This window comes from Sparus aurata, chromosome 7, assembly GCF_900880675.1.
Source record: "Sparus aurata chromosome 7, fSpaAur1.1, whole genome shotgun sequence".
Lineage (NCBI taxonomy): Eukaryota > Metazoa > Chordata > Actinopteri > Spariformes > Sparidae > Sparus > Sparus aurata.
The window spans coordinates 2,242,785-2,270,647 of NC_044193.1; the positions used below are offsets into that span (position 1 = coordinate 2,242,785).

Sequence of the window (27,863 nt, forward strand, 5' to 3'; positions counted from 1 at the left end):
GGTGGATCCCCGGCTCCATCCCTACGCTTAAATCTGAACACATTAGTTACTTCGGCCCCCTTAATGTTTTCTAAGATCTCCTTCTCAGATAAGCCAGCAAGCACTCCATACGCCACCCCCTTGGTTCCTTGCTGGCTTCCTCTAGGGATCAATGCCTCCACCTTGACCACCAGCTTTCCCACACCTCTAGCATCATTATACTGTTTCCTGTTTTTACAGCAGACTCTCAACATTCCATTAAACAGTATCGTGGCCTGAAATTCTTTGCCTGTCCGATTCTCAGATGGTACAACCCATCTATTGCCATGCAGAGGCTGCGCTGTAAGGTAGAGGCTGCGGTGTCACTGCACTTTAAGAGAAGATTAAAACAACAAACCCTATAAAAAAAAAAAAAATTCCCCGACTGGCCCAGAAGTGAAGTGAAAGTGAAGTGGCCCACCGGGAATACTCCCGAATCTCCCGATTACCCACCCCGGCCCTGGATACATCTGAGGGGTCGTCACATGGTTGATGGGAGAGGAAAGAAAAGAAAAACCTCCTGATACACAAATCTGTTTTCAGCTTTGCTTTTCTTTAACTTTCCTCCAATATTTGCTTTTCCATAAAACATTGGATCATTGGACTTCTTTGGACGTCACCATGTGAGAAGTTTAGTGGGGAAATGTTTCTCTGGTGGAACTAACAACACATGAACATGTGAAACATGACAAGAAGCTCCAGCAGACAGAGCTTTGTGTTAGAGGTCACCAGCAGAAAGAAACACAAAGGTTGGGAACTAGTTCAATATAACAACGTGTTGTATTTTATAAGCTTCTCATATGTTTTTAATGTACATATTAATCTGAACAGTAACACGTAACTACAGCCGTTGAGTAAATTAAGTCAATTCAAAAACACTAAAAGTTAAAATTTGACTGACTGATCCTGTATCAGCCCAAATAATGAGAGTATTAGAGAGTAACTAGTATGTTTTAAACTTCACTACTTAGTATTCTCACCTCTGACGTCCATGCAGACGAACCAATGGCGATTTTCACAATCATAGTCGCCCCATTGTCCACCACCATTGATCACTGTGCAGTGCTCTCTACTGTTAATGTTGTCTGGTTGTCCAGACTTCCACTGTCTGAACTCGGTCTCCCCGTCTTTGTAGAAGCTGGTGTCTGACAGTGACCACCTCCAGCTGTTCACGTCATCATACAGCCCGATCCAGTAACCCTGAAAGCAACATTTAATTAATATTTCTTTAGCCTCAAGTATTATAAAGCATAACACTCAATATAAATTAACATGAAGGTCATTCCATGCCAACTCAGAGGACCTTCCACTTCCTGTCATGGATTTTCTTGAGAAAGTTCAAACTTTCATGGCACTTTGCAAAATCCTACTGTGATTCTCTGTATTTGTATTCTGAACTTCACCAATCGCTCATTTTTTAACTGGACTGGGTTAAAATGTGTCCTGAACATCTAAGAGACACTAAGGATCATTAACAACATGTGATCCTTTGATTTGTTGTTGTTGAATCGTGACAGTAATCCAATCAATAACAGGAAGTCTTTCTTTTTTTTTTTTACTAGAAAGAAATTTTGCAAAACTTCGTATCTCTACTAGTTTTCACTTTCTTGCAAACAAATGTTGGTTCTGTGTCGTATCAGTGGAGTTCTGTCACGTCTGTGTGTCTTTGGGTACATTTCAAGTAGATTAAATTCAAGCTGCACCTTCATCAGACACAAGATTAAAGTGCTGCTTACAATGTCCTTCTGAGAAGTAGTGGAGTAGAAGTACAGAGTGGCATTAAATGGAAATACTCAAGTACAAGTACAGAACCTCAAAATGTTACTTCAAATTGTTGGGAATCGATATTGATTATTGATTATTAATTAAATCATTAATTAATAAAATCATTATAGTTAATTAATGAAACTTAGGTAACTAGGAGTCATTAATGAACACGGGGCACCACCCTGGAATCAGGGATCAATAATCAAATGATATACCTTTTAGTCTCAAAGCCTGAAAATTAGTCAAATTGTCAATATTCTGAAAATATCAACAATTAGATAAGAGGGAAGGCATGAATCCGAGCACTGACCATCTCAGCCACTTGTTATTACAATATGGGAATGTGCAAAATAATCACAGATGCTGCTCAGATAAAAACAGTGTTTATTAAAGCTTTCTCCAAAAATACAAACCACCTACTTTAACAAACAACAGTTGCCTTCAACAACCAGCAACATCAAAACATTAGCAAGCCAACCATATAAATGGGTGGAGGCGTGTGTGTATGTGTGTGGCAGGAAGTCCACTATAAAGACTACAAAGATGGCCGAACGTGGCTTGGGAAGTCACGTTCGCCGGACTACAAATTAGTGGGCGTGACTTAAGAAGTCTCGTCGGAGAGACTACAGGAAACGCTGAACGTGAATTGGTGAAGTCACGCGAGAACACAGATTCCGAGGTGATGATTCAGATCACACTGATTCATATACCTGGGCTTCAAAAATGGCGGCAGTGAATGTGTGAAAGGAGATTACTACACGTGTGCAAGTTTGAACAAAGACGGCAGTTACTCGTCTTTGGTCTCGTGTGCAGTTTGGTTGCACGAGAGGTGAATTTAGAGGGATAATACCCACATTTCCCAAAAGATAGCTGTGCTACTTGGGTGCAATCCTCTACTCCGCCAGAGGGTGGCGCATACACCTCTGGGAATCTTCTAGAAGTGCTCACTCCTCCTTTCTTTGGGGGGGGGGACGTTGCCAGAAAGCATCAAGGACTGGTATTGAAATATCTTCTGAGGGATAGAAACTCATAAAATCTCGTACCAACTATTGAAATACCGTCTGTCCATTAGGTTGAGAGCTGTGAGAGAGAGAGTTGAGCCACATTAATCTGGGAGCTACTCAAGATACCTCCGATTGTTTTTTTCGTGAGGGAGAGATCATCTGAACCTGACCCCGGCGGTCAGTGGCGAGCTAACCGTAGAAGTCGACTGAATAGACCAAGAGCCTGGTGTGGCCAGCCGTGGCATCTTTGGAAAACAGCATCATCCCACTCCTTCATTCAAGAAACAGATAAGATCACACGGAAACCTACCCGGGTAGTGAAAGAACCTACATACTTCAAGAAACACACCGAGAACTTTCATGGACTCCAAAGGAACCAACTTTAATTTTCTTTAACTCCGCTGAGTATTCTCAAAGGGACACTTTCTTTTGAATTTATTTATTTTTGGGCCCCATTATTGTGTGCCTGTGCACTTAGGAAGCCGGCTTAGAAAGGCTGGGAATGTGAATAACTGTGTATAATTTTGTATTCACTAACACAGACCGCGCCGAATACTGATATGAATTTAGGAAGGTTTATTGAACAGTATGTATATGGTAGGATCGACGATGTGTAGGAGGGATGGATTGAGGGTTCGAGGAGAGGGATGGAGGGTAGGAGGGGTGAGAGGTAAGCTGTCTCCATGCTTCCGCGTTTGGGAATGATCCCCGGTGGTTCCTGTAATGAGAAGAAGGAGGAGAGCAGAGAAAAAAAAGAAAGAGGGGTTTGGGGGGGAGGGATGTGAAGACTGAGTCAAGGAGAAAGAAACGGATGCGGTGTGCTTAAATGCTTCTGGTGCGGAGATGGAACGCGTTCGAGGCGTGGTCTTAGTTCCCGAATCTACTTTATCAAACTTCATTTCACTAACACAGACCATGCCGAATACTGATATGAATTTAGGAAGGTTTATTGAACAGTATGTATTTGGTAGGATCGACGATGTGTAGGAGGGATGGATTGAGGGTTTGAGGAGAGGGATGGAGGTAGGAGGGGTGAGAGGTAAGGGTCAAGGGTAGAGGGGTGAGGTTAGGGTTAGGGTCGAGGGATGAAGGGATGGATGGATGGAGGGATGAAGGGATGAAGGGGGGAGTCAGGGTTGTAGGCGGTACGATGGAGAAGGAGGTTGGTGGACCGGTGTAGGTTGGTCGCGGTGGGACGTGAGTGGATCTGGGAAGCCGAGACTCTGGATGGGGGAGTCCTCTCCATGCTTGCTCTTTTGGGGATGATACCCAAGAGGACTTCAGGCGGAAAGGTGTGCGTGGGCATTTCTAATGTTGTTCAGGTTGTGGCGGATGTACGTGAGGTACGTGGGGGAAGACCAGCGGCCGAGGATTTTTATCAGGACGGATCAGCTAGTTTAGTCTAGCTACCGGAAGACGCGGATGTCAACAAACAGGTAAGTAGCTGCTTGCACAAACACACTGTTTTAACTACTGTTTTATTCAGTTTGAGTCATACACGCTACAGTGCTGTGTGCTAAGGTTTCTGCTGATGTTGCATAACTTTTGGTGTGAGATGTGGAGCATGTTAAGACGCTTAAAACACAGTGTAAAGTTCTGACCCCATGCTGTTAGCGTTCAATGCGAAGTCTCCGTTCACGGAGCTCTGTAATGGTTGGATTTGTTCGCGTCTTCGGTACTGGCAAGTCAAGGGTAGCTTGAGCAATGAAGCTGCATGTTTAAATCGACCGAAGTTCTCCTTTAAGAAAGAGTCTAGGCGGAAGAGGTAAATGGGTTGAGGTTGACAGGAACTGGTTGGTCTTGCTGAGTTTGAGGTGGAAGATGAGGATGTCAGCGGACTGGATGGAAATGTCGGATAGAGAGGCGTGTCGAGTTGGTTGGTAAACGAGGGATGGAGCGGTGAATTCTGAGCAGCGCAGGAAGCCGTCGAAGGCCAATAAGAACATGGATTCTAGGACTTTGTCGATGGGTGGAGACAGATAGCCAGAGCGGAGAGTACTAATGCAGCGGGCGAGGAGGTCTGAAGTGAGGGGCAAATGTTTCGTCATGGGACAAGGTTCCGCCTTACGTAGGCCTTTCAATAGCATGCTTATGTGTGAGTGGGATGAGGCTGGACATGGGGCCCCTGAGGAGAGTTTAACGAAAAAGCTAATGCCGCTGATGTAGGCCTGGATGGTGGATGATTTTATCTTGAGGATGGAATGGGCAAATGTGATGAAGTTAGAGAGTGTTAGGACGTCAAAAGAAGGGAACGGAAGGCTGTAAGTGGAGTGGAAAGTTTTGTAACAATTCCATTGTTACAATGTTGAGAGCGTATGCAGAGTTGAGGATGGCATCTCGGGAAGCGGAGACTAGATGTTCCAATGGCGGGGTCAGTTGAAGATGGTGGCTGAAAATGGTGGGACTGGGGTCGGTAGAGGTTCGGAGGCTGGTGCCAATTGTCTGAATCTCTGAAAAGAGAAACTAGAAAGAGAGTCGGAGACAGAGTTTTTATGGCCTGGGATGTGGGAGGCACGGATGATGAATTGGTGTTGGGCTGAGACCAGGGTGAGCCTCCGCATGAACTGCATGATGTCGAGGCAATGCGACTACCCTTTGTTGATTATGTCGACAACGGCGCTGTTGTCTGAGTATATGGCGATGGTCTTCTTTGACCATTTGTGGCCCCAAAGGATGGCTGCTATCAGGACTGGGTACATTTCGTATATGGTGGAGGAAGGTGTGAGAGAAGAGAATTCGGGCGGCCATGTGGCTGAGAACCACCTGCCGCCATAATAGCCGCCGAAGCCGACGGAAGGGGCTGCGTATGTGAACAGCTGGATGTCTTCTGGTTTAGTGACGTGGTCATCGTAAAAGAACGAGATGCCGTTCCACGAAGAGAGGAACTGATGCCACAGTTTTAGCTCCATCTTGCATGCATCGTCCAGCGGAACGTGGGCATGGAGAGATGGGACAGAAGCAGCTATGGAGAGGAGGTGTGACAAGAAGGAACAACCTTGGGGGATGATACGGATGGCATAGTTGAGGTGGCCTAGCAGCGAGAGTAGTTGCCGTTTGGTGCATGTGTGGGCCAGAAGGAAGTTTGAAATGAGTAGGGCAATCTGGTGGGTTTTCTCGGGAGGCAGGGATGCTTGGAGTGAAAGTCGAGGCGTGGTCTTAGTTCCCGAATCTACTTTATCAAACTTCATTAATACATTTCTCAAACTTGACTGTTTTGTGTTGTCTGTTCTCTGCTGACCCTTTACTAATTCAGGCTCTGTAGTCGTGTCTAGAGTCTTCTGAAATCAGCCCGGTTTTGATTCATAGCCACTTGACTTAGTCATTGGTTACATTTATCTAGAGACGGTGGTTACATTAGCGTGTGTGTCCCGTCTAACTTGGAGCTCCAACTCGTTTTGGAGCGCGAGGCCAAGCTTTCGTGTCCTAAAAGCTGATGAATGCAGGCAGCGATCACACTGAATCGATCTGATGAAGGACCGGACTTTGCGGGTTTTGTCTCCTTCTGAAGATTATCTCTTCCTTCTGCAGTCGGGGAGGAGACGGCTGGGCTGTGCAGCGTTCCTCTATGGATCCAAAACAATAATAACAAGTCTTTGAACAAAACGAAAGTAAAACAAAAACAGTCTCTGTCTCTTCCAGCGAGGAGGGAACTGAAGTTAGCTCAAGCAAATGAAAAATGTTTCTCAAAGTTGCACCCTTACAGCAGCTCTGTATGAAACCTGAGTTTCTCCACAATTTAGCCACCTAGAAATGCAACGTGATTTGGGGTCTCGCAACTTTTAAACTGGAAGTGACATCATTGTGATCCTGGCAGAGCCAATAGGGACCGGGTGAATGTCTTGGTGGCAGGTCAACCTGGGTCACAGCTTTTCACACTTTTGGCCCTGTTCTTTTGTTCTGCAGCTCCTTGTGTCTGAGGCCCTAGTAGTTTAGGCTTCTGATTTCAACTACAGGCCTTTCTCTTTGTTTGAGACATGTGCATGGAGGCACAAGGCCCAACAAAATGTATCTACTGACTTTACACCAATGTGGAAGTGCAAAACTTTCAACCTGAGTGTCTTTTGCATGATTGTTGAAAATGGCTCTGAGATTAAAGAAAGACATTAGTGAACTCACAGCTGATATTTTGCTTAGTTCTCCCATGTCGTTCACGATCTTCATGTCCTCCATGTTGTCTATAGATGCCAGGTCAGTGTATTTTTCTCTGCAGTACTTCTGAGCTTCAGGCATGTTCTTCTGGTCATAAACAAAATGGTACTGACGACGGACCTGTGATGAGACGGCACTCAGCCCTGTAGAGACAGACATGCACACTGATTACATTTGGGTGAAACATGACTTCTATGATACATGTTGACTTTGTAACGTTGCATTTCAGTGTATTCAGGTGTGTCGTTGTCTCCGTCAGTAACATCACTGGTGGAATGTAACAAAGTCATTTACTTAAGTCCTGAACTTAAACTAGTGACAGGGTCGGGCTGTCTGTCGCCACTTTAAGGACAATTTGGAGTATTTCTGTTGATGTAACTTTATATTTCTACTCCATTACATTTCACTCTGTAACATCAGACTTTTAGTGCAGAACATTTGATGGTTATTCAGATTTTAGTCTAAAAACATAAGACAACCGGAAATACAATACATAGTTATATATTACACCAGTGGTTCTCTGGGACGTCCCAGTAACTCAGGTGGTAGAGCAGGTGTCTCATGCACAGAGGCTGATCATTAAAGGGCAACTACGTAGATTTGGAGAAGAAATGCAAACTCTAAGTTTTAACATTTACAATATTAATGAGGTAATAATAACTATATATGTTTTCCTTTAAGGTCAGTTTGTTTATTCATTCATAAAAACAAAGAGAGTTTGCTTATTCAGTTTGTTTAGGAGAAACAAAAATCAGCCAATGACAATCTTTCTCTGCTCATTAACATTTCTTCACCAAAACTACAGAATGCTCCTTTAATGGATTCTGATACTTTGAGTCCATTGATCTGATAATACTTCTGTGGTTTTAGTGAAAAGAGAGGTTCACATTTTTTGAAGTCTGGAGATTTAAAGATCCCTTCACAAAGTTTTATCTCATTGGTGTATAAACTGTGTGTGTGTATAAATATATATACTGGATATATACACTGCCTGGTCGCCACCTGGATTTAACTGAGCAAATAGGTTAGAGTCTCAGATTGGATAATTACTGCGTGGGCGATTATCTTTCAACTGGCAACAAGTTATTTAACCCCAACTGATGCAATGAGTAGCTTCTCATTTCTTAAACAACCATGTCGAAAGACACATCCCGTGGTCGTGGAAAAGATGTTAGTCTGTCTGAGAAGGGTCAAATCATTGGTTTGCATCAAGCTGTCATGGTTCGGTGTCTTGTTTTATCTTTTGTTTTGATTTCCATGCCCTCGTGTGTCTCTTCTGTCTTTTCAGTGTCTCCTCTGTTTTCCCCTTCCTCCCCTGTGCATGTTTGTCTCCCTTTGTCTGCTAGCCAGACTCCTCTTGTGCTTTCCCCTCGTTATCTCACCTGCCCTCTTCCCTCCTCTGTCTTCTCACCTGCTCCTCGTCCCCTCAGCGGTGTGTCTGTGTGTTTAAGCCTTTGTTCCCCATGCACTCCTTGTCAGTTCGTTTTGTGTGTTTTTGTGCGATGTCCCTGATGGTGTTTCCTCCCGTGTCTCCAGTTCTCCGGCGGTGTGTTTTGGATTTTGATTTCTGGTTTCTATGCTTGATTTTAACTTTTCTGTTGATTTGCTACTTGGCCTTTTCCCTTTTGTCAAGTTTTTTTCTATCTGGCTCCCTTTGTTTTTTTGTAATCATTCAGCTTTGAAAATAAAGCTCGCCTTTTGTTTCCCCCTTATCCTGCCTCCTGAGTCTGATCTGCATTTGGGTCCTCTATGACAACCTCAATCCCTGACACAAGCAGAGAAAACATCCAAGGAGATTTCAGAAACTACTAAAACGAACTGTCCAACGCATTGTTAAAAACTGGGACGATCATGGGGAACCATCGTCTTCGAGGAAGAAATGTGGTCAGAAAAAAATCCTGATAGATCGTGTTCGCCTATCACTTAGGGCCAGTTGTTCAAAGGTAATCTGATCGGATTTTGCTTATCGGATTGGATCAAATCTTGAAAATGGGCTGTTCAAAAAGGAAAGAAGGATTCTGAAATCGGATTAGATCACGGAATCCAATCCTAGTTTGAATCTGGATCAAACATTCAGTTTGTGTTGTTCAAAACGTTTCAGTAGGATTTGGATAACTTTGATCCAAAAAAACAGGATTATCCTGATCCCAACAGGAGGTAGGATTTCAAGGTGGATTTCAGTAAGAAAATGTAGTAAAACTTTAAAATTGGTCAAGTAATACATTTTTATCATTTAGTGTATAATACTTTTACTTATATTTTGCACTTGACTTGTTTAACCGTTACAGTGATAAAGTAGATAAAGTAGACATAGGCTACCAATTAAGCCTTTCAGTATAGTAAAGTAAAAATAAAATAAAAATGATCTTGTCCCCATGAAACAATCCCCCCAAACAGATTTTAATAACAAACAAAAATAATATATTAAATTTTTCTGTCATTCATCACTGTATATTAATTTCAGAGAAACAATCATCAGAGATGAACCTGTCAAAAATCATTTCTAACAATTGCATCCCTTACTGCATGTCCAGTCAGTCCCTCATTCTGACAGAAAGCCAGAGGTTGGTCTGGTTCTTCAACAGGCTCAGGTGCATCATAAACATCATCACAGAGAGGGACATTGCGCTGGTAGCGATGTTGTGCAGGACAATACACACAAGTATTATGTTGCATGCTCCCTGTGGCTCCACTCGCAAGTAGTTAAGGCATGCAAAGCGTCTCCTTCAGAACTCCATTTAAACGCTCAATTGCACATCTTGTTTTGCAATGAGCAGTGTTGAAGCGTGCCTGTGCAGGTGTGGTTGCTGCAAGAAAAGGAGTCATCAGCCATGGTAGGAGTGGATAGGCCCTTCTCCTAATATTATGCCATCCGATCGGTTGGTTTACTTTTATGCCGGTTTTTCAAAGCAACATTGGATTGGATCTCCCTGATCCAGATACACAGTTTTCAAGATTACCAAATCCGGATTACCAGTGCTCTAAACCAACCGATTGGATAGCATAATATTAGGAGACAGTGCCTATCCACTCCTACCATGGCTGATGACTCCTTTTCTTGCCGCAACCACACCTGCGCAGGCACGCTTCATCACTGCTCATTGCAAAACAAGATGTGCAATTGAGCGTTTAAATGGAGTTCTGAAGGAGACGCTTTGCATGCCTTAACTACTTGCGAGTGGAGCCACAGGGAGCATGCAACATAATACTTGCGTGTATTGTCCTGCGATGTTGTACAGGACAATACACGCAAGTATTATGTTGCATCAGCCATGGTAGGAGTGGATAGGCACTGTCTCCTAATATTATGCCATCCAGCCGGTTGGTTTAGAGCACTGGTAATCCGGATTTGGTAATCTTGAAAACTGTGTATCTGGATCAGGGTGATCCAATCCAATGTTGCTTTGAAAGACCGGGATAAAAGTAAGACGGATTACCTGATCATGAATAGCAAAAAATGGGATTTCCAAATCTGGATCATTTTGATCCAGATTAAATGTTTTGAACAACTGGCCCAAGATGATGATGCCAGGAGTCATCAGGCTCAAACTTTGAAAGACTGGTTCAGGAAGCATGAGACATCATTTTCACACATGGATTGGCAGAGACACCACAGAATCCAGACCTTAACCACACTGAGAATCATTGGGATGTGCTGGAGAAGGCTTTGCGCAGTGGTCCGACTCTCCCATCATCAACACAAGATCTTGGTGAAAAATTAATGCAACACTGGACGGAAATACATCTCGCAACATTACAGAAGATTATCGAAATAATGCCACAACGAATGCGTGCCGTAAACAAAGCTAAAGGCATTCCAACAAAATATTAGAGTGCGTGACCTTTTTTTTTGGTAGCGACTTTTTTCCAGGCAGTGTATATTAATGAATGCAGGTACAGAGTCTGAGATCATTCTGATTGAATCATCCCTACTTGTATTTTTAAGAAATTATGAGAGCTGTGATTGGTTCCTGCTTCATTCAGACAGATGCTAGTTTATTGTTTTTTGTTTCAAGAGTCAGTTCAGCATCGAGAAATATTGAGGAACTCAGTAATGGTTTGTAAATGAAATACACCAAAGCTGGACTGGAAAAAATAGAAAGCTAAAGAGTTTACGAGCTGCAGCGTTACCACAAAATAGTTCAGGGTAAAAGGAATCAAATTCAGAGGATTCAGTTTACATTCAGTCTGTGCATCAATCAAAAGGAGAAGGATTTTATAAATATGGTATATCGAGTTCTGATGACAGTTTTGTCCCCACAAGGTTTCGTGCTGTAATAAAAGAATATAAACATCTATAAAACTAATAAACTACTGACCTGATGCAGCCATGATGAGCAGCAGGACTGCGTCCATCTTCGTCGGCTCTCTGTTCGTTCTGATGTGAGACTTCAGACTTGTGGCTGTTGATGTAGTTTATTAATGCTGACAGAGCTTCAATACAATACGTGACTCCACACGTGACGTACAGTACACCTCTACACATTAAACCTGTGTGCAGGTGGTTTCTCCCCTCAGGCTCAGCGACTTACACTACTATAATTAAACCTTACCCTGTGTGCAGGATGTGGTTTGCATACATCATTTGGCTACCAAAGTATTGATGCCAAGGAAGCCGTCAAGAGAAACACATGTTGGGAACTGATGGTATTATTGATTTGATCAATGTGTTTATATTAATAAATTCTATTCTTATACTGCAATCCTGAAGAAGATAGCGGAAGATGTTGGGAGATGGAAACAGTTATTAAAATGAATATTCTACCGCGCATCAACTTTATTAGTTCCATGTTACCACTCTCACCCCCTGCAGGATACTGGCAAAAACTTGACACTATATTGAGGCGATATGTGTGGAATGATAGACGACCTAATATAAAGTGGACAGTCTTGCAACTAAAAAAGTCTGATGGTGGTTTGGCCTGTCCAAATTTTAAATTATATCACTGGGCATTTATGTTACGAGGTATAAGCTTCTGGATGGACGATGATAAAGAGTCATCTTGGAAAAACATTGAAAAAGAATTAGTGGCACCTACAAGACTAAAAGACTTAATTCTCTCGGGAATATCAGCAAAAAAATGTGGTTTATATTATGGTCCAATCTTTACTCATACTCTCCGTGTGTTTAGATCGTTGGAAAGATTTCTGAAAGTTAAGAATGTCTGGTTCAAGGCCTCCCCAGTATGGAATAACACCCATCTTCTATCCGGGGGGAAACCCTTTACTAACAGGGCATGGGAATCTAAAGGCATCCATACACTAAATGATATTAATGGATCAAACTCTATCCTAAGTTTTGAACAGCTGGTATCCAGGTATAGTGTGGATAAACACTCCCTTTTCTACTACTTCAGAATAAGATCAGCCTGTAGGTCCTATAATGTTCCCTGGGAGTCAGAGCTAGGAGAGCATCCTATTTTAAAGTGGATTCAGATTGCGCCAAGGAGAATAATATCATATATTTATGACAAATTACTTTCACAACAGTACTCTCCCACATCAGGAATGAAAGCTTGGCTCAGAGACAGAGTTGAAGTAGGAGATGAACCAAATTGGAATGTAATTTGGAATAATGTTTTTAAAGCCTCAAAAAACCCAAATCATCAGTATATACACCTAAAATGTTGTCATTGATCATACATCACCCCAAGAATTAGACACCAAATGAAACTGACACAGGACCCTTTTTGCCCATTCTGCCCTCAGGGAACCATAGGCTCTTTTATGCATGTAATGTGGGAGTGTCCTGGAGATTTTTGTATTTTGGGGGAATGTTGTTCGAAATTTGGAATTACTGACTGAGGCCAAGCTACCGATGGATCCCTATGTACATTTGCTAAATGATGACACTGGCCTGGACATTGGGAGAAACTCTAGAAAGATTTGGCTTGCAGGCTTGACTGCAGCTAAGAAGATGTTAGCACAACGCTGGAAACCGCCCCACAATATTTCTCTCACACACTGGCTTCACAACTTTTTGGACATCTCTTACCTGGAGCTATCCTCGGCACGAATCAACAATGCAAGACTAAATACCATGACAATGTGGAAAAACGTGATTAGTATCCTGGAGGATCTTCTTCATAAATGAGCCCAGTTTATCTGTTTGGTGGTGTTTAAAAATGTCAACTATTGTTGAGTCGAGCGAATGGGGAAAGGGGGGAGTTGGGTGGGATGGGGTGGGGGGGTAGTGGGAGAAATTGTAAAATGAAGTTACGACAAAGTGATGTCATTGTATGTTTCATATATCCTGCAATGTTGTCGTGATAAAAAATGAATGACAAAAAAATTAATTCTATTCTATCAACACGTAAGAAACTTAAGCTGGTTTGGAAATCAACAACCAGGAGCGTCCATGTCTTCATGGAGACACTCCCACCAGGAACCCAAGACCACTATTCTGCATTTTGTCATGTTCTGTGGGATGAGTACTCATTGTACACCAACCCTGCCTCTGCCACCCTTTCTGCCTTAGCCATCATGCAAGAGAAGCATGAATTTCCCAAAGAATACTATAGGTGCCTGAGAGCTGCATATTTCCAGAGATATAATGCAGCAGGGCTGGCGGAGGAACCCGCTTTCAAGTCATTGTTCCCACACAACCTCCATGAAACTGTACTTCATAGCGTCATCGTGCACTGCAGACTGAGAGACCTCAACATGCAGGAAATCCGAAAATATGCACAGGTAGTATGGGAGATACACACAACTCAAAACAGCCCAGAGCCAGGTAAGACAAAGACTGCAGAACTGCTCTCCTCCAAGAAGGGGACATCTCCCCTCCTAGTTCCACACAGTCTTCTAACCCTCTTGACCGCTTTCTTTCTTTAAGTCAGCACCTGCCACACACACCTCAGCAGTGATATTCTTGATGTCCGTCTGCTAGTCCCAGATGAACTAGTCACCTTGCCCAGGAGTCCAGAGGTCTCCCACCAAGGTCACCGTCTCTTTCAGAGTGTGTTTCCAGCTCTGATCTTTCTGTACCACCTGTGAGCACACAGTCTCCACCGGCTGGCAGCCAGAACTCTTTTGACCACACCAGGTCCTTTCTTGTGCTCTTTTCTTGAGCTGAACACTCGTTCAGCCAACTTCTTATCTGTGAATGTGATCTACCGTTTCCTGGACCACAATGATCACCCCAGCTTGTCAGCACAAGCTGGTCTCCTCATTAGCAACAGCCAGTATAACATGAGGATAGCAGCATGCCAACTCAACACACCGGCATGCACTAGCACTCTTTCTCCTTGTAGCAGACCCTTGGCGTCAACAAAATGAGGCGAAGAGATTCTGACGGGTGCTTAATTTTTATTGTGTGCTGTAGCACCGTGAAAACTATGAAAAGGAAATACAGAAAGAAAATAAAGAGGTCAGATTAAATACATGAAACATTTGATTTACAATTTCCTAATACAATTTCCAAATCCTCAATACAATCACCCCCATTCAATAATAAAATACGAAAGAGGTACATTTATTAGAAAATGTTTACGCTCATTGTTAAAACTTGATCAACCAAAAATAAATCTAGACACCTCAAGGATAAAAGTAATAGCCCAAAATTTGAGTTTCATATACTTCATTCCACTTTACCAAGGGAGCTAATTGTTTGTATGTTGAAGGTGCCGTTTGGAAAGCCATCTGCCTCCTATTAACAATAAACAAACTCAAGACAGACTGCAGCAACCTAATCAACATAAAGATGGTACGTGATTACAATACGTGGATCAAATTAAACTTGCTGGGAATACCTCAAATAATCCAGACAAAGAAAAGACTCGGCAGCACAGATGCAGCGCCAACCCAGCAGAGACAAAGGAGAAGGCGATTGAGATGCGCACAGGTGAAGATGCGCACAGGTGAGCTTACAGGGCTCATAGTCTCCTCCCTTTTATACCTTGCCAAGACTGGTCACTAGATGGCAGTCCAAGGTCATTCACATGCTCTACAGACAGAATACAGAGAGAGGCTGAGGTGACAGCCTTAACAATTTACTGTTCTGTACACTCCTCCTTACCATGCTATTCTTTTTGCATGCCTTTACAATCCAGTCAGCAGTTAGGAGAAGATGTAGCTTAAGTGCAAGTACCTTAGAGATCTTCTCTTGGACCCCCTTAGGGAATACCAGCTTCTAGGTTAACAGCCTGAACAACAGGATTAAACTTGGTCCCCTTTGCTTCATGGAGCAATCCTTAGATCTGCTACCACCACTATCTTACAATCTTCAGACACATCAGTCATAAGGTCTTGGCAGCGCAATAACAGATACTGAAATCTTCAGAATTAACCCATATATCATAGACAGGTAGAAGGTACACAGACTAACAAATCTGTTAGGTGTTGGGTTTTTTTTGTTTTGTTTGTGTTTCTTTTTAGTCAGCACATGTGCACTTCACAATACAACTCTGCAGACGCTCTGCACACATTCCACGACCATGACGAGTGCCTCATGTGGAGCCACTGTAGATATCCAGAGTAACAAACAATATTCCTCACATCGCTGTAGAGGAGTTACCAGGTGATCATTCAGGTGATCATCATCACCATGCAGCCTTTATGAAGCATGAGTAACGTTATTTCTCTAAACTGCATCAACCACTTCAGAGATACTGAACACAAACTAACATTAGAACTGCCCAGTCACTTGAAAGACTTTTGCTAACCAGTAGCCATAAAGACAAAGCTAAACACAGGAGTTAGCATACAAGCTAACAAGCTAGATTTAGCATCAAGCTAAATAGGTTGACTGCAACACTGTACGTCCATATGCGCTGTTGCGAGTATTACTGTAACCGCCGCCACCATAGCCTTGTGGTTAAAACACAGAATGAAACATATCAAGCTGGGGTTCTTACACTACAAATCCTGCAGCTCCCTCCATCTCTGAAATGACGCTCCGATATTTTTCCTCTGGCTTGGTCCAATTCTTTGTTTTTACTCTGCTTTTCTTTGTGAGTATTCTTATTTCTTCTCTTTGACGTGGGCAATGGTGGGACATGTTTCTGCTCTGTTGTTGTTGTCTGTTCTCCGTCATTGTTTACAGATTGGGCTTGAAAATATTTGACCAGGTGAGAGCAGGCACTGCACCTGGAAGGGGGAGGGGCACTGCCCAGTACACCATATGCACAGGCATTATTGACAATTCTCAGACACGCCCCTCGGCTCTGATTGGTTATGTTGATCCGGAGCGGTGAATTATTGCAAATCAAATTACAGCCACTGGGTGGAGCCACAGACAGATGACCTGTATCTTATTCTACTGTCAGATCATAATGACAATTTTAGCAAATATGTAAGGATTGTCCAAGTCCACCTTGATGTGTGGTAACTATGGTGATTAACATGTTTCTTATTTAGTCTTCTGCCATAATTGTAATTGCCATGATGGATTCAAGCAGGATTGTTCGGTGAATTTTCCCAGGAGGAATCCAACAGAAGCCAAAAAAGGATTAAAAGACCAACAGATTACTGCATGGGTTCACTTCTTTTTTTCATTGAGACTTAGGGCGTCTTGCCACGTTTCCACCTGTCAAAGATAGTTTTATGGTGATACTTTTCTTTAAGGACTAACTCTTTCACGGACACTTTGGGTTTTTGTCATTTAAACTGTTGGGATTTTTGGGTTATTGTGGGTTTTTTAGCCAAATGTTTGTTTGTATGGAGTGTGCCTCCCTTCTTTTGTTTGGTGTGTGCGTCCGGGTCAGACATAATTCAATTTACTTTCTGTAAATACACAGAGATACGTCAAACCTTCTGTGTGTTTTCGTTTCCTTACAATTTATTCCAACATCATCATACGTGTAAGGGAGAGATTTGCTGTTTACTTTTGTGGTGTTAAAGTATTTTCAGTCAGCTGGCAGTGTACATTCGTGGCACTTCAGTCCAGTCCGCCCGTTCCCTGAAATTTGCGTTTGTACATTTCGTTTTTGAGTAAATAATTGAAGGAGATTGTTACAAATTAAGTGAGGCTTAATTTGTGTCAGGGCAGATACTTAGTGTGTATTGTATGCTTGTGAGTTACAATGAGTATTATTTGATCAATGTGTTTCTATGAATAAATGCTATTATATTGTACATAGCAGTTTTCTGTGATTATTTTGTGCATATGTTTTAAGATAATTCCTGGTTGTGATGGTCAGTGCTTGGATTAATTTCCTCCACTGTTCCTTTAATTGTAAATATTGCACAAATATTTACATTTAAATTGAACCCTTCTTTTGAGACTATCAGCAGGATGCACTTTCAGTATAAAAAGTACTCGCTGTGCCATGAAATGATCCCTGTCAGACTTTTATATTTTGTCTGATGTTCTTGGATAATATAACTGCTGCATTAACGTGCTGGATCATAAAGGTGGAGCTCATTTTAACTAGTGGAGTAAAGTTAGTTCAATATGATATGTGGTGCAGTGGAGGCACATAGTGGCATAAAATGGAAATACATCTTTGTTAATTATATATGCCAAAAATGTCAGCACACAATGCATTGTTGGACGCTGTTGCAGGTGGCTGACAGTCATCAACTACTGAGTCATGTACTCTAACTAAACATTATGATTTAAAGGATGCGTCCCTCTTACAGAGGCCTTGTCCTCGCTGCAGCAGCTCAGAGTTCCAGTCCGACCTGAAGTCATCCTCTCTCAGTCTCTCATCCGGCTTCCTGTCACCTCTCCTCCCCTGTCCTATGAAAAAAGGCCAAAAAGTATATTAAAAACAACTATGGTTGATCTCTAAGAGATCTCTTATTTTATAAGGGGCACTATGTAGATTTGGAGAAGAAATTCAAACTCCAAATATTAATGAGGTAATAATACAAATGTTTCTCCATTAGTGAATCAACAAGCTGTTGTCAGAGGAGAAAGAAGTCCCATTATAACGCAGTTTGAAGCTAGAAAGGTGGCAGGGTCCGCCACATATAATCAAAGTAAAACAGTATAAACTGTGTCGTCCTTTAAGGTCACTTTGTTAATTCAGTCATGAAAACAAAGAGTTTGATTATTTAGTCAATAAAAGTCTCTCTCCTCTGATTAACCCCCATCAGAGAGCACAGAGGTGGTTTGTCCCCTCAGGCTCAGCGTCTGACTTACACTACTATAAATACACCTCACCCTGTGTGCATGACACGGTTTGCATATTTCACTTGACTACCACGATGTTGATGACATGAAAACAACAAGACTGGTACATTGTTATTTATTTCATGATCATATTTTGTATTGATAATCTCCATCTGCAGAGTCACCAACACTTTAAATAAACTCAGGAGAGCATTAGTATTATTAACCCCTTGAAGTGTACAGACGTAGAATTACACAGTTCAAGTAATAAATAGGCAAATACCTACATGAATAAATGTGAAAAACTATATTAAAAAGGAAACCTGATTAAGATAACTTGTGTTAAAAGCTGAATGTATCATATATATTACATACAGAAATTCATAAATGCAAATCAAAGTTACATATTATTTATGATTGATGTGAAAAGGTTCAGATTTCCTGGTAATCGTGTCACGTGTCAGACTTTAAAAGGTTAACAGAACTTCTTAATGCCTGTCAGGAATTTTTAAGCTGCTCAGGACAGAAACAGACGGAAACATTTGGTGAGAGAAATGTAAAGTTACCATAAATAACAGAGTTTTTATCAAAATAAAAATGGAACATTGTGAAACAGAAGAAACTCTAATGAATGGCTGATTGCCGACGACAGAGACTATCTTTAAAATAAGAGCTCTTTTAGAGATCAGACAGACTTGAAGCCTCAGAGAAAAGTGTTCCTGATGGAGGCAGCAGCCCTCCTCCCCTCACAGAGGCTCAGAGGACAGCAGAGGGAGGCCCACAAAGAACACACACACACACACACACACAGAAAAGAGGAACTGCAGACCAGAATAGACGAGATGATCAGATATGATTTTCATACACTGAGGTATGTGTCAGGCAGCAGGTGTAACAGGTGTCAGATTACCAGGCCGCTGTACCGTCTTCTCTCACCATGTTTAACCCGTACAGAAATCTTACCGACGACAGGCAGAAATCCACATTACTTCGGTGGACAAACACCAAAACAAAGTGAGCTTCAACCTGCCGGCCCGACGTTTACGTCATCGTCAACAATGACTTTGAGATGAGAGAGAAAGGTGAACTCACCTGGCTGTATTCAGAGTCCACCACTGAGCTGTTATCTGCCGTGTGGTTCAGGAGCTTCACGTCCTCCATGTTGGCTGTAGTTGCCAGGTGTGTGTGTTTTTCTCTGCAGCACCTCTGAGCTTCAGTCATGTTCTTCAAGATGGTGCTGAGGATGAACATGTGATGAGACGGCACTCAGCCCTGTAGAACAACAGAACAACAACATGAGGGTGTTGAAACATCACATTTCTGTGTTCAGGCGTCATTACAGGAAAATCAGAGGAGGAAGGAGAAAACTTCTGTACTTAAAGAACAATTTTGAGTATTTCTGATTGTTTTGGACATTTTCTACTTCTACTCCATTACATTTCACACTTCAGAGTCGTACTTTTACTACAGTACATCCTCTAAAACCTGTCTGAGGGCCTCCTGTGTGTGAGAGACAGAGACATGATGTATATGAAGAGTCAGAGCTGACAGGTGTTGTACATGTTGTTACTGACTCAGAGGCTGTGTGGCCCTTTGAACCTGTAAGTGAAGAAATGATTGAGCTCAACTCATTATGAAATGTTAATTCATCATTACGTTCATTAAAACAGAAACTGGATGTTATTTTCATTTCATAAGAGACTTAAAAAAAACTCTGAATTGTTCCTGACATTTTCTCAAACCACACTTTATTTAATTTCACACTTTTTATAAGGACACACTTTATTTCATTCTGTCATTTTTCACATTTCATTGACAGTGATAATGTCACCGCCCCCGTCATCTAATAGCCAATCACATGTGCCCGCCTCACTTCAACTAGCAAACTGAACCAGTGCTAATTTAGCCAGTTAGCTCCTGTTAGCTGGAGCAACAACATCAGAGTCATTCTGAATCAACCAACCAGAGGCTGCTGCTGTAAATACACACAGATTGGCTCCATAGACTGAAAGGTGAGCTGCTGAATATCACTCTGAAATGAACAAAGACTTTCTTTTCTCATGAAAACACATTTTAAAGATTCTTCAAACATTAAAGTTCATCTTTTTAATGTTTTCTTCACTGCAGTTTCCTCCAGTCGATTCTGATCTTATCTAACCTGCAGACATTTATCTGATCACACAGTATTTTATCTGATCACACAGTATTTTATCTAATCACACAGTATTTTATCTGATCACACTATTTTATCTGATCACACAGTATTTTATCTCATCACACAGTATTTTATCTCATCTCACAGTATTTTATCTAATCACACAGTATTTTATCTGATCACGCAGTATTTTATCTGATCACACAGTATATTATCTAATTACAGTATTTCATAGAGTGAATAAAGTCTGTTATAAGTACCCACAGCCCAATGAGATCACTTTAAATGTCTTGTTATAATGGACCAACAGTCTGAAACACAAAGATATTAAGTTTATGATCATATATGAAAAGAAAACATCAGATGGTCACATTTAAGAAGCTAGAACCAGAGAATATTTGGTTTGTTTAGCTGACAAATAACTAAAAGGATTAACTGAAGATCAAAATAGTTCATGTGACTGATCAATTCATCCACATGTTGCAGGTCTATTCTGACACATTACATGAGGACTTTGAGGAACAATCACAGAAATTCAACATTAAAGGAGCATTCTGTAGTTTTGGTGAAGAAATGTTAATGAGCAGAGAAAGATCTTCATTGGCTGATTTTTTTTCTGCCTCAACAAACTAAATAAACAAACTCTCTTTTTACGTTTTACTCTGTTTATATGTGGCGGACCCTGCCACCTCTCTAGCTTCAAACAGTGTTCTGGGACCTTCTTCTCCTCTGAGAACAGCTCGTTGATTCACTGATGGAAAAGATAAATATTTCTGAGTTTGTATTATTACCTCATTAATATTGTAAACATTAAAATTATGAGTTTGAATTTCTTCTCCAAAACTACGTAGTGCCCCTTTAAAACTCATCCTTCATTGGACAGGTCTTCTTCTTCTTTGTCTCCTCCTCCTCCTTGTGGAAGACCTTTCCATCTGCCTGCTTCCTCCAGCTCAGTTTGACGTCTCCTTTCACCCCCTGGTCCTTCAGCCTCTGTTGGACCTGATAAAAACTCCTCAGCATCATCACTCACATAGAGATATTACATTCTGCATTCTTCTTTATATCTTCCTCTATTTTAGGAGCTCTGCATCACATTTATACATTGACATGTTTAGTTCCCTAAGATGGCGTCGACCTGTTGGCCTGTTGTCCTTTCTGACTTTCTCCTCCTCTCTCTTCTGTTGTAAAGGCTCTGGCTTTTCTAAAACTGATAGTAAAGTTTGTGCTGAGCGTCGACTCTGAACGAGTCACAGTTCTGCCTCAGTCGGCCTGCAGAGTGGCACGACGACACTCTTTAATCCTGCACATATGTACGTGCAAAGCTTCCTACACGATGCTCAGCTCATGTCATGTTGATCTGTTTCCTGCCTCTTCACACTGTTTCTTGTTCTGCTGAGTTTTCCCTCGGGGGATCAATAAAGTCTGATTTTATTTGAATTTGTTCTGTTTGTGTATAAAATTAGAAAGGTCCAACATGATTTACCTCCTTCAACATTTGTTCCATCACAGCAGGGTCGTTGAGATCCAGAGAGGAGTCCTTTCTCTCCAGACGCACTTTGATCACTTGCTTTGTAGTCATAGTGACTGTGAAGAAAATATGTTCATATGAATATTGACATTCATCAGTTTGAACACTGACAGTGAAACTGTGCTTCTATCCTCCATCTGTGGCATCTGTTTGATAACTTTACAAATAATTTCATGTCAATGATAAACATCAGGAGTGTTTACATTTTATTTTCTGTCCATAACTTTATGTTTTGTGTTGTTTTTGTTACATTATCATTGATTTCATGCTAAATTAAACCAAAATCCAAATATAAATATGAGTTGAATCGACATTTAACACTCACTGTAGCAAACGAACGGTCTATTCCGGTCACAGGGATCGTCAAACCATTTTCCAGAGTTCCTTAAACTTCCCAACACACAAGCCTGATTCCCACCTTCAGGTTCACCTTGAAGCCAGTACCTAAATGAGGAGTTACTTCCATCCGACCACTTCCAGGAGTCTCTGAAAAGTCCGATCCAGGCTATATATCCTGCAGATACCAGGTCCTTTATCTTCTGGTTCTCTGCCGTGTTCCTCACACTGGCCAGGTCTGTGTGGTGTTCTCTGCAGTAGCTCTGGGCCTCAGTCCAGGTCATGGGAGTCTGGATGTAGACAAACGTCACATTCAGCCCTGAAAAACAGAGCACAGTGCTGTGCAGAGGTACTATAACATACAGTTTACCATCCATGTGGTGTCTGTGGCAGAATTCACAGCATTATAAATCCACTGAATTAATGACTTTGTAAAATAAAAATGGAAGACATGATCATCTTAATAAATGTTACTGAGTATTTCTTCACCGTCTCTCCACATTAATAATCACATCCTTAAAATCTACATCTAACAGATTCACACATTCTGTTTCCTACATGTGAATATGTTCTCAGATGTATGAAACACAAACATACGGCCCTCTGAAGGGTCACCAGATACATCTGAGGGGTCGTCACATGGTTGATGGGAGAGGAAAGAAAAGAAAAACCTTCTGATACACAAATCTGTTTTCAGCTTTGCTTTTCTTTAACTTTCCTCCAATATTTGCTTTTCCATAAAACATTGGATCATTGGACTTCTTTGGACGTCACCATGTGAGAAGTTTAGTGGGGAAATGTTTCTCTGGTGGAACTAACAACACATGAACATGTGAAACATGACAAGAAGCTCCAGCAGACAGAGCTTTGTGTTAGAGGTCACCAGCAGAAAGAAACACAAAGGTTGGGAACTAGTTCAATATATAACAACGTGTTGTATTTTATAAGCTTCTCATATGTTTTTAATGTACATATTAATCTGAACAGTAACACGTAACTACAGCTGTTGAGTAAATGAAGTCAATTCAAAAACATCATTCTTCCTCTGAGATCCAGTGGAGTTATAAAGTTACATAGTAAATAAAGTACTGTAGTAATAGAGTACATGTACTCAGTTACTTTCATGTGGGGTGTGTAGCCAGATCTGAGTTTTATTATCTGAAACAGCTGAATTGCGGCCACGTCTCCGTCTGAGTGACTCAGAGACTGAAGCGTGTCTTTAAATCCAGCAGGATGGACGATTACAACGCTCTTCTATCTGCTCGACACAAACAAGTCATTCATCACCGACAAAGTTCTGTTTCTCATTCTCATCTGATCGCTGTCACATCATCAATATTAATTGCTGCCTTATTGGCTTGTAAGTCGTCTGTAAAGCTCTTTGAATTGTACTAACTTTGATGGAAGGTGCTGTAAATAAAGTTTGACTGACTGATCCTGTATCAGCCCAAATAATGAGAGAGAGCTCAACAAACTGAACTGGTTGTTTTATTATTAAATTATTATTTAATAGCTCAGTCCATAGGGACTTGCCGGTCACCAGTTCATGTCCCACTCGGACAAAAAAAAGTATGATGTGGACTAGCAGTTGGAGAATACTAGTTCACATCCTGGGCATTGCAGAGGTGCCCGTGAGCAAGGCACTGACCCCTAACACTGCTCTTTAGCCGCTGTAGCATGTGTGGCAGCCCTTCACTCACCTCCTATACACTGTGTGTGTGTGTGTGTGTGTGTGTGTGTGTGTGTGTAAAAAATAATTTCCCCTTGCGGGATTATAAATGGTATATAAAATTCTAAAAAATTAAATTCACTACTTAATATTCTCACCTCTGACATCCATGCAGACCAACCAATAGCGATTTTCACAATCATAGTCGCCCCATCGTCCATCATGCATCACTGCGCAGTGCTCTCTACTTCTAACGTTGCCTGGTTCTCCAGATGCCCACAGTCTGAACTCGGTCTCCCCGTCTCTGTAGAAGCTGGTGTCTGACAGTGACCACCTCCAGCTGTTCAGGTCATCATAAAGCCCGATCCAGTAACCCTGAAAACAAAATTTAATTGTGGTGTATTATAAACCATTACAGTCAATATTAAAAAAATCTACATGATAATCATTTCATTCCAACTCAAAGAGGACCTTCCACTTCCTGTCTTGGTAACTTTCTAACCCTAACCCCACTTTTTTACTGGGTTAAAATGTGTCCTGAACATCTAAGAGACACTAAGGATCATTTACAACATGTGATCCTTTAAATAGTTGTTGCTGAGTCGTGACAGTAATCCAATTAATAACAGGAAGTTTGTTTGTTTTTTTTTACTAGAAAGAAAAATCTGTAATTTTGCAAAACTTGTACCTCCACTAATTTTCACTTAATTGCAAACAAATCTTGGTTCTCTGTCGTATCAGTGGAGTTCTGTCACGTCTGTGTGTCTATAGGTACATTTCAACTAGTTTAAATTCAAGATGCACCTTCATCAGACACAAGATTAAAGTGCTGCTTACAATGTCCTTCTGAAAAGAAGTGGAGTAGAAGTATAGAGTGTCAGGAAAGGGGGGGAAATAGGTCACAGGTGCAGACCCAGGGGTGTCTCAAAGCTATCCCAGAGGGATAACCACAAAATCCCAAAAGCGATACATGGGAAAGGGGGGAAAAACAAAACTGTATAGAGCCACTACGGGCTCCCCTAATGAAAAGAAACTCTAAAATGATTAACTAAACCACAGCTGACTCGAAACCCAAATTGTCCAGGAAACCCAGAAAGCACAAAACTAAATGCAAAGGCTGCCCAGGAGCCCCTTGATAAACCAAAAGGCTGGAGTCTCAACAACCTCTTCAGCACCCCAAGTTATGCACAGGGAAACAGGCAATTGACACAAAATACACACAGAAATCAGAGTTGGTATTAGTAGATATGCCAGCCACTTGAGAAGCCACAGAGAGAACCTCTCACTACCTCTTAAGGTGAGATAATGAGTCAGCACAGAGCACTGGAGACTCAGGGTATATGAAGGCTCCCCACACCTGTGCTTAATCAAAGCCAGTCAGTGCCACACACACCTGGTTAACTCTCTCACCACTCTCACAGCGCCAAAAGATTGAGTGCCCTCACACAGAGTGGCATTAAATGGAAATACTCAAGTACAAGTACAGAACCTCAAAATGTTACTTCAAATGTATCTACTGACTTTACACCAATGTGGAAGTGCAAAACTTTCAACCTGCATGTAATTTACATGATTGTTGAAAATGGCTTTGAGATTAAAGAAAGACATCAGTGAACTCACAGCTGATATTTTGCTTAGATCTCCAATGTCGATCAGGATCTTCACGTCCTCCATGTTGTCTATAGTTGCCAGGTCAGTGTATGTTTCTCTGCAGTACTTCTGAGCTTCAGGCATGTTCTTCCGGTCATAAACAAAATGGTACTGACGACGGACCTGTGATGAGACGGCACTAAGCCCTGTAGAGACAGACATGCACACTGATTACATTTGGGTGAAACATGACTTCTATGATACATGTTGACTTTGTAACGTTGCATTTCAGTGTATTCAGGTGTGTCGTTGTCTCCGTCAGTAACATCACTGGTGAATTAGAACAAAGTCATTTACTTAAGTCCTGAACTTCAACTAGTGACAGGGTCGGGCTGTCTGCTGCCACTTTAAGGACAATTTGGAGTATTTCTGTTGATGTAACTTTATATTTCTACTCCATTACATTTCACTCTGTAACATCAGACTTTTACTGCAGAACATTTAATTGTTATTCAGATAAAAACACAAGACAACCTGACATACAAAACAATGCATAGTTATATATTAAACCAGTGGTTCTCTGGGACGTCCTGGTAACTCAGGTGGTAGAGCAGGTGCCTCATGGACAGAGGCTGATCATTAAAGGGGCACTACGTAGATTTGGAGAAGAAATTCAAACTCTAACTTTTAACATTTACAATATTAATGAGGTAATAATACAAACTCAAAAATATTTATGTTTTCCATCAGTGGATCAACGAGCTGTTCTCAGAGGAGAAGAAGGTCCCAGAACACTGTTTGAAGCTAGAGAGGTGGCAGGGTCCGCCACATATAAACAGAGTAAAACAGTATAAACTGTGTTTTCCTTTAAGGTCAGTTTGTTTATTCAGTCATGAAAACAAAGAGAGGTTGTTTATTTAGTTTGTTTAGGAGAAACAAAAGCCAGCCAATGAAGATATTGCTCTGTTCATTAACATTTTTTCACCAAAACTACAGAATGCTCCTTTAATGGATTCTGATACTTTAAGTCCATTGATCTGATAATACTTGTGTGGTTTTAGTGAAAAGAGAGGTTTACATTTTTTGAAGTCTGGAGATTTAAAGATCCCGTCACAAAGTTTTGTCTCATCAGTGTATAAACTGTGTGTGTGTATATAAATATTAAACTGTATATAAACACTGCCTGGGGAGGCCGATGGCAGGGGCGAAGGCCGAGAACCTCAGGAGGCCGACAGCATGCACCATGCACACCGAGTTTTTTTTAACTTGTGCAAAAATTTTTGAATGACTTAAATGGTAGGGGGGATGTGGATGAAAGGCTACAGGCAGTGTTCACTTTCTATGAGAAGCTGTTTTTTAAGCCCTGGTTGTGGGAGCTAATTTGCTCCGCTGCTGGCGTGGCTGACACCCAGGCCGACACCTGCCACTGATCCTCTGTCAGCTCCCAGTCTGATCGCTTCTAGTGTCTCTCTCTGTCGGCTCCCAGGCCGACCGTTTCCAGTGTCTCTCTGTCGGCTCCCAGGCCGTCCGTTTCCAGTGTCTCTCTGTCGGCTCCCAGGCCGACTGCTTCCAGTGATCCTTTATCGGCTCCCAGGCCGACCGTTTCCAGTGTCTCTCTGTCGGCTCCCAGGCCGACCGTTTCCAGTGTCTCTCTGTCGGCTCCCAGGCCGACTGCTTCCAGTGATCCTTTATCGGCTCCCAGGCCGACCGTTTCCAGTGTCTCTCTGTCGGCTCCCAGGCCGACCGTTTCCAGTGTCTCTCTGTCGGCTCCCAGGCCGACTGCTTCCAGTGATCCTTTATCGGCTCCCAGGCCGACTGCTTCCAGTGTCTCTCTGTTGGCTCCCAGGCCGACTGCTTCCAGTGTCTCTCTGTTGGCTCCCAGGCTGACTGCTTCCAGTGTCTCTCTGTTGGCTCCCAGGCTCGACACCTGCCAGTGACCCTCCGTCGGCTCTCAGGCCGACAGAGGGCCGAAGGCTAAAACCCACGGGAGGCCGATGGCAGGAGCGAAGGCCGAGACCCTCAGGAGGCCGATGGCATGCACCATGCACACCGAGTTTTTTTAACTTGTGCCAAAATTTTCAAATGACTTAAATGGTAGGGGGGATGTGGATGGAAGGCTACAGGCAGTGTTCACTTTTGATGGGAAGCTGTTTTTTAAGCCCTGGTTGTGAGAGCTAATTTGCTCCACTGCTGGCGCAGCTGACAACCCGGCCGACACCTGCCAGTGACCCTTCGTTGGCTCCCAGGCCGATAGAGGGCCGTAGAAACCGATGGCGGGGGCGAAGGCTAAGACCCTCTGGAGGCCGAAGGCTGAAACCCTCAGGCAGCCAGCGGCAGAGACGAAGGCTGAGAGCCGCCGTCGGCCTACCGAGGGTTTCAGACGTCGGCCTCCAGCTGGTCCCAGCCTTTGTCTTTGTGGCCAGCTTCCAGTGGGACCCGGCCTATGGCGCCCCTGCTGTCGGCCTCCCGAGGGTTTCAGCTTTAGCCCCTGTGGCGGCTTCCAGAGAGTCACAACTTTCACCTTCGCCCCCGCCGTCGGCCTCCTAAGGATCTCCGCCCTCGCCTCCACCCTCCCAGCTTCATTCTGACCT

The 27,863-nt window shown here is 42.3% G+C and overlaps 2 protein-coding genes across 2 annotated transcripts in view; both read right to left on the reverse strand.

Moving 5' to 3' along the window:
• Positions 1–27,863, reverse strand: part of LOC115584994 (L-selectin-like) — a 33,901-nt gene that overhangs the window by 5,517 nt on the left and 521 nt on the right. The window contains exons 2-3 of the mRNA XM_030422993.1: positions 25,303–25,478; positions 999–1,218 (exon numbers count right to left, since the gene is read on the reverse strand). Of these exons, the coding sequence (XP_030278853.1) occupies positions 999–1,218; positions 25,303–25,478 (396 nt within the window). The remainder of the gene's footprint in view (positions 1–998; positions 1,219–25,302; positions 25,479–27,863) is intronic.
• LOC115584989 (lectin-like) lies at positions 20,992–23,494 on the reverse strand. Its single transcript, XM_030422987.1, has 3 exons — positions 22,003–23,494; positions 21,633–21,733; positions 20,992–21,148 (listed from the first exon to the last, which is right to left on the reverse strand). Exons 1-3 carry the CDS (start codon positions 22,388–22,390, stop codon positions 21,008–21,010), a joined length of 630 nt encoding a protein of 209 aa, XP_030278847.1. The 5' UTR covers positions 22,391–23,494; the 3' UTR covers positions 20,992–21,007.

Coding starts and splice junctions, on each gene's coding strand:
- LOC115584989 (XM_030422987.1), bottom strand. CDS start 22,390: ATGGATGGTAAACTGTATGTTATAGTACCTCTGCACAGCACTGTGCTC. Junction 21,734..22,002: donor TAGACCGTTCGTTTGCTACA/GTGAGTGTTAAA, acceptor TTTTCTTCACAG/TCACTATGACTACAAAGCAA. Junction 21,149..21,632: donor TGGAACAAATGTTGAAGGAG/GTAAATCATGTT, acceptor AGTTTTTATCAG/GTCCAACAGAGGCTGAAGGA.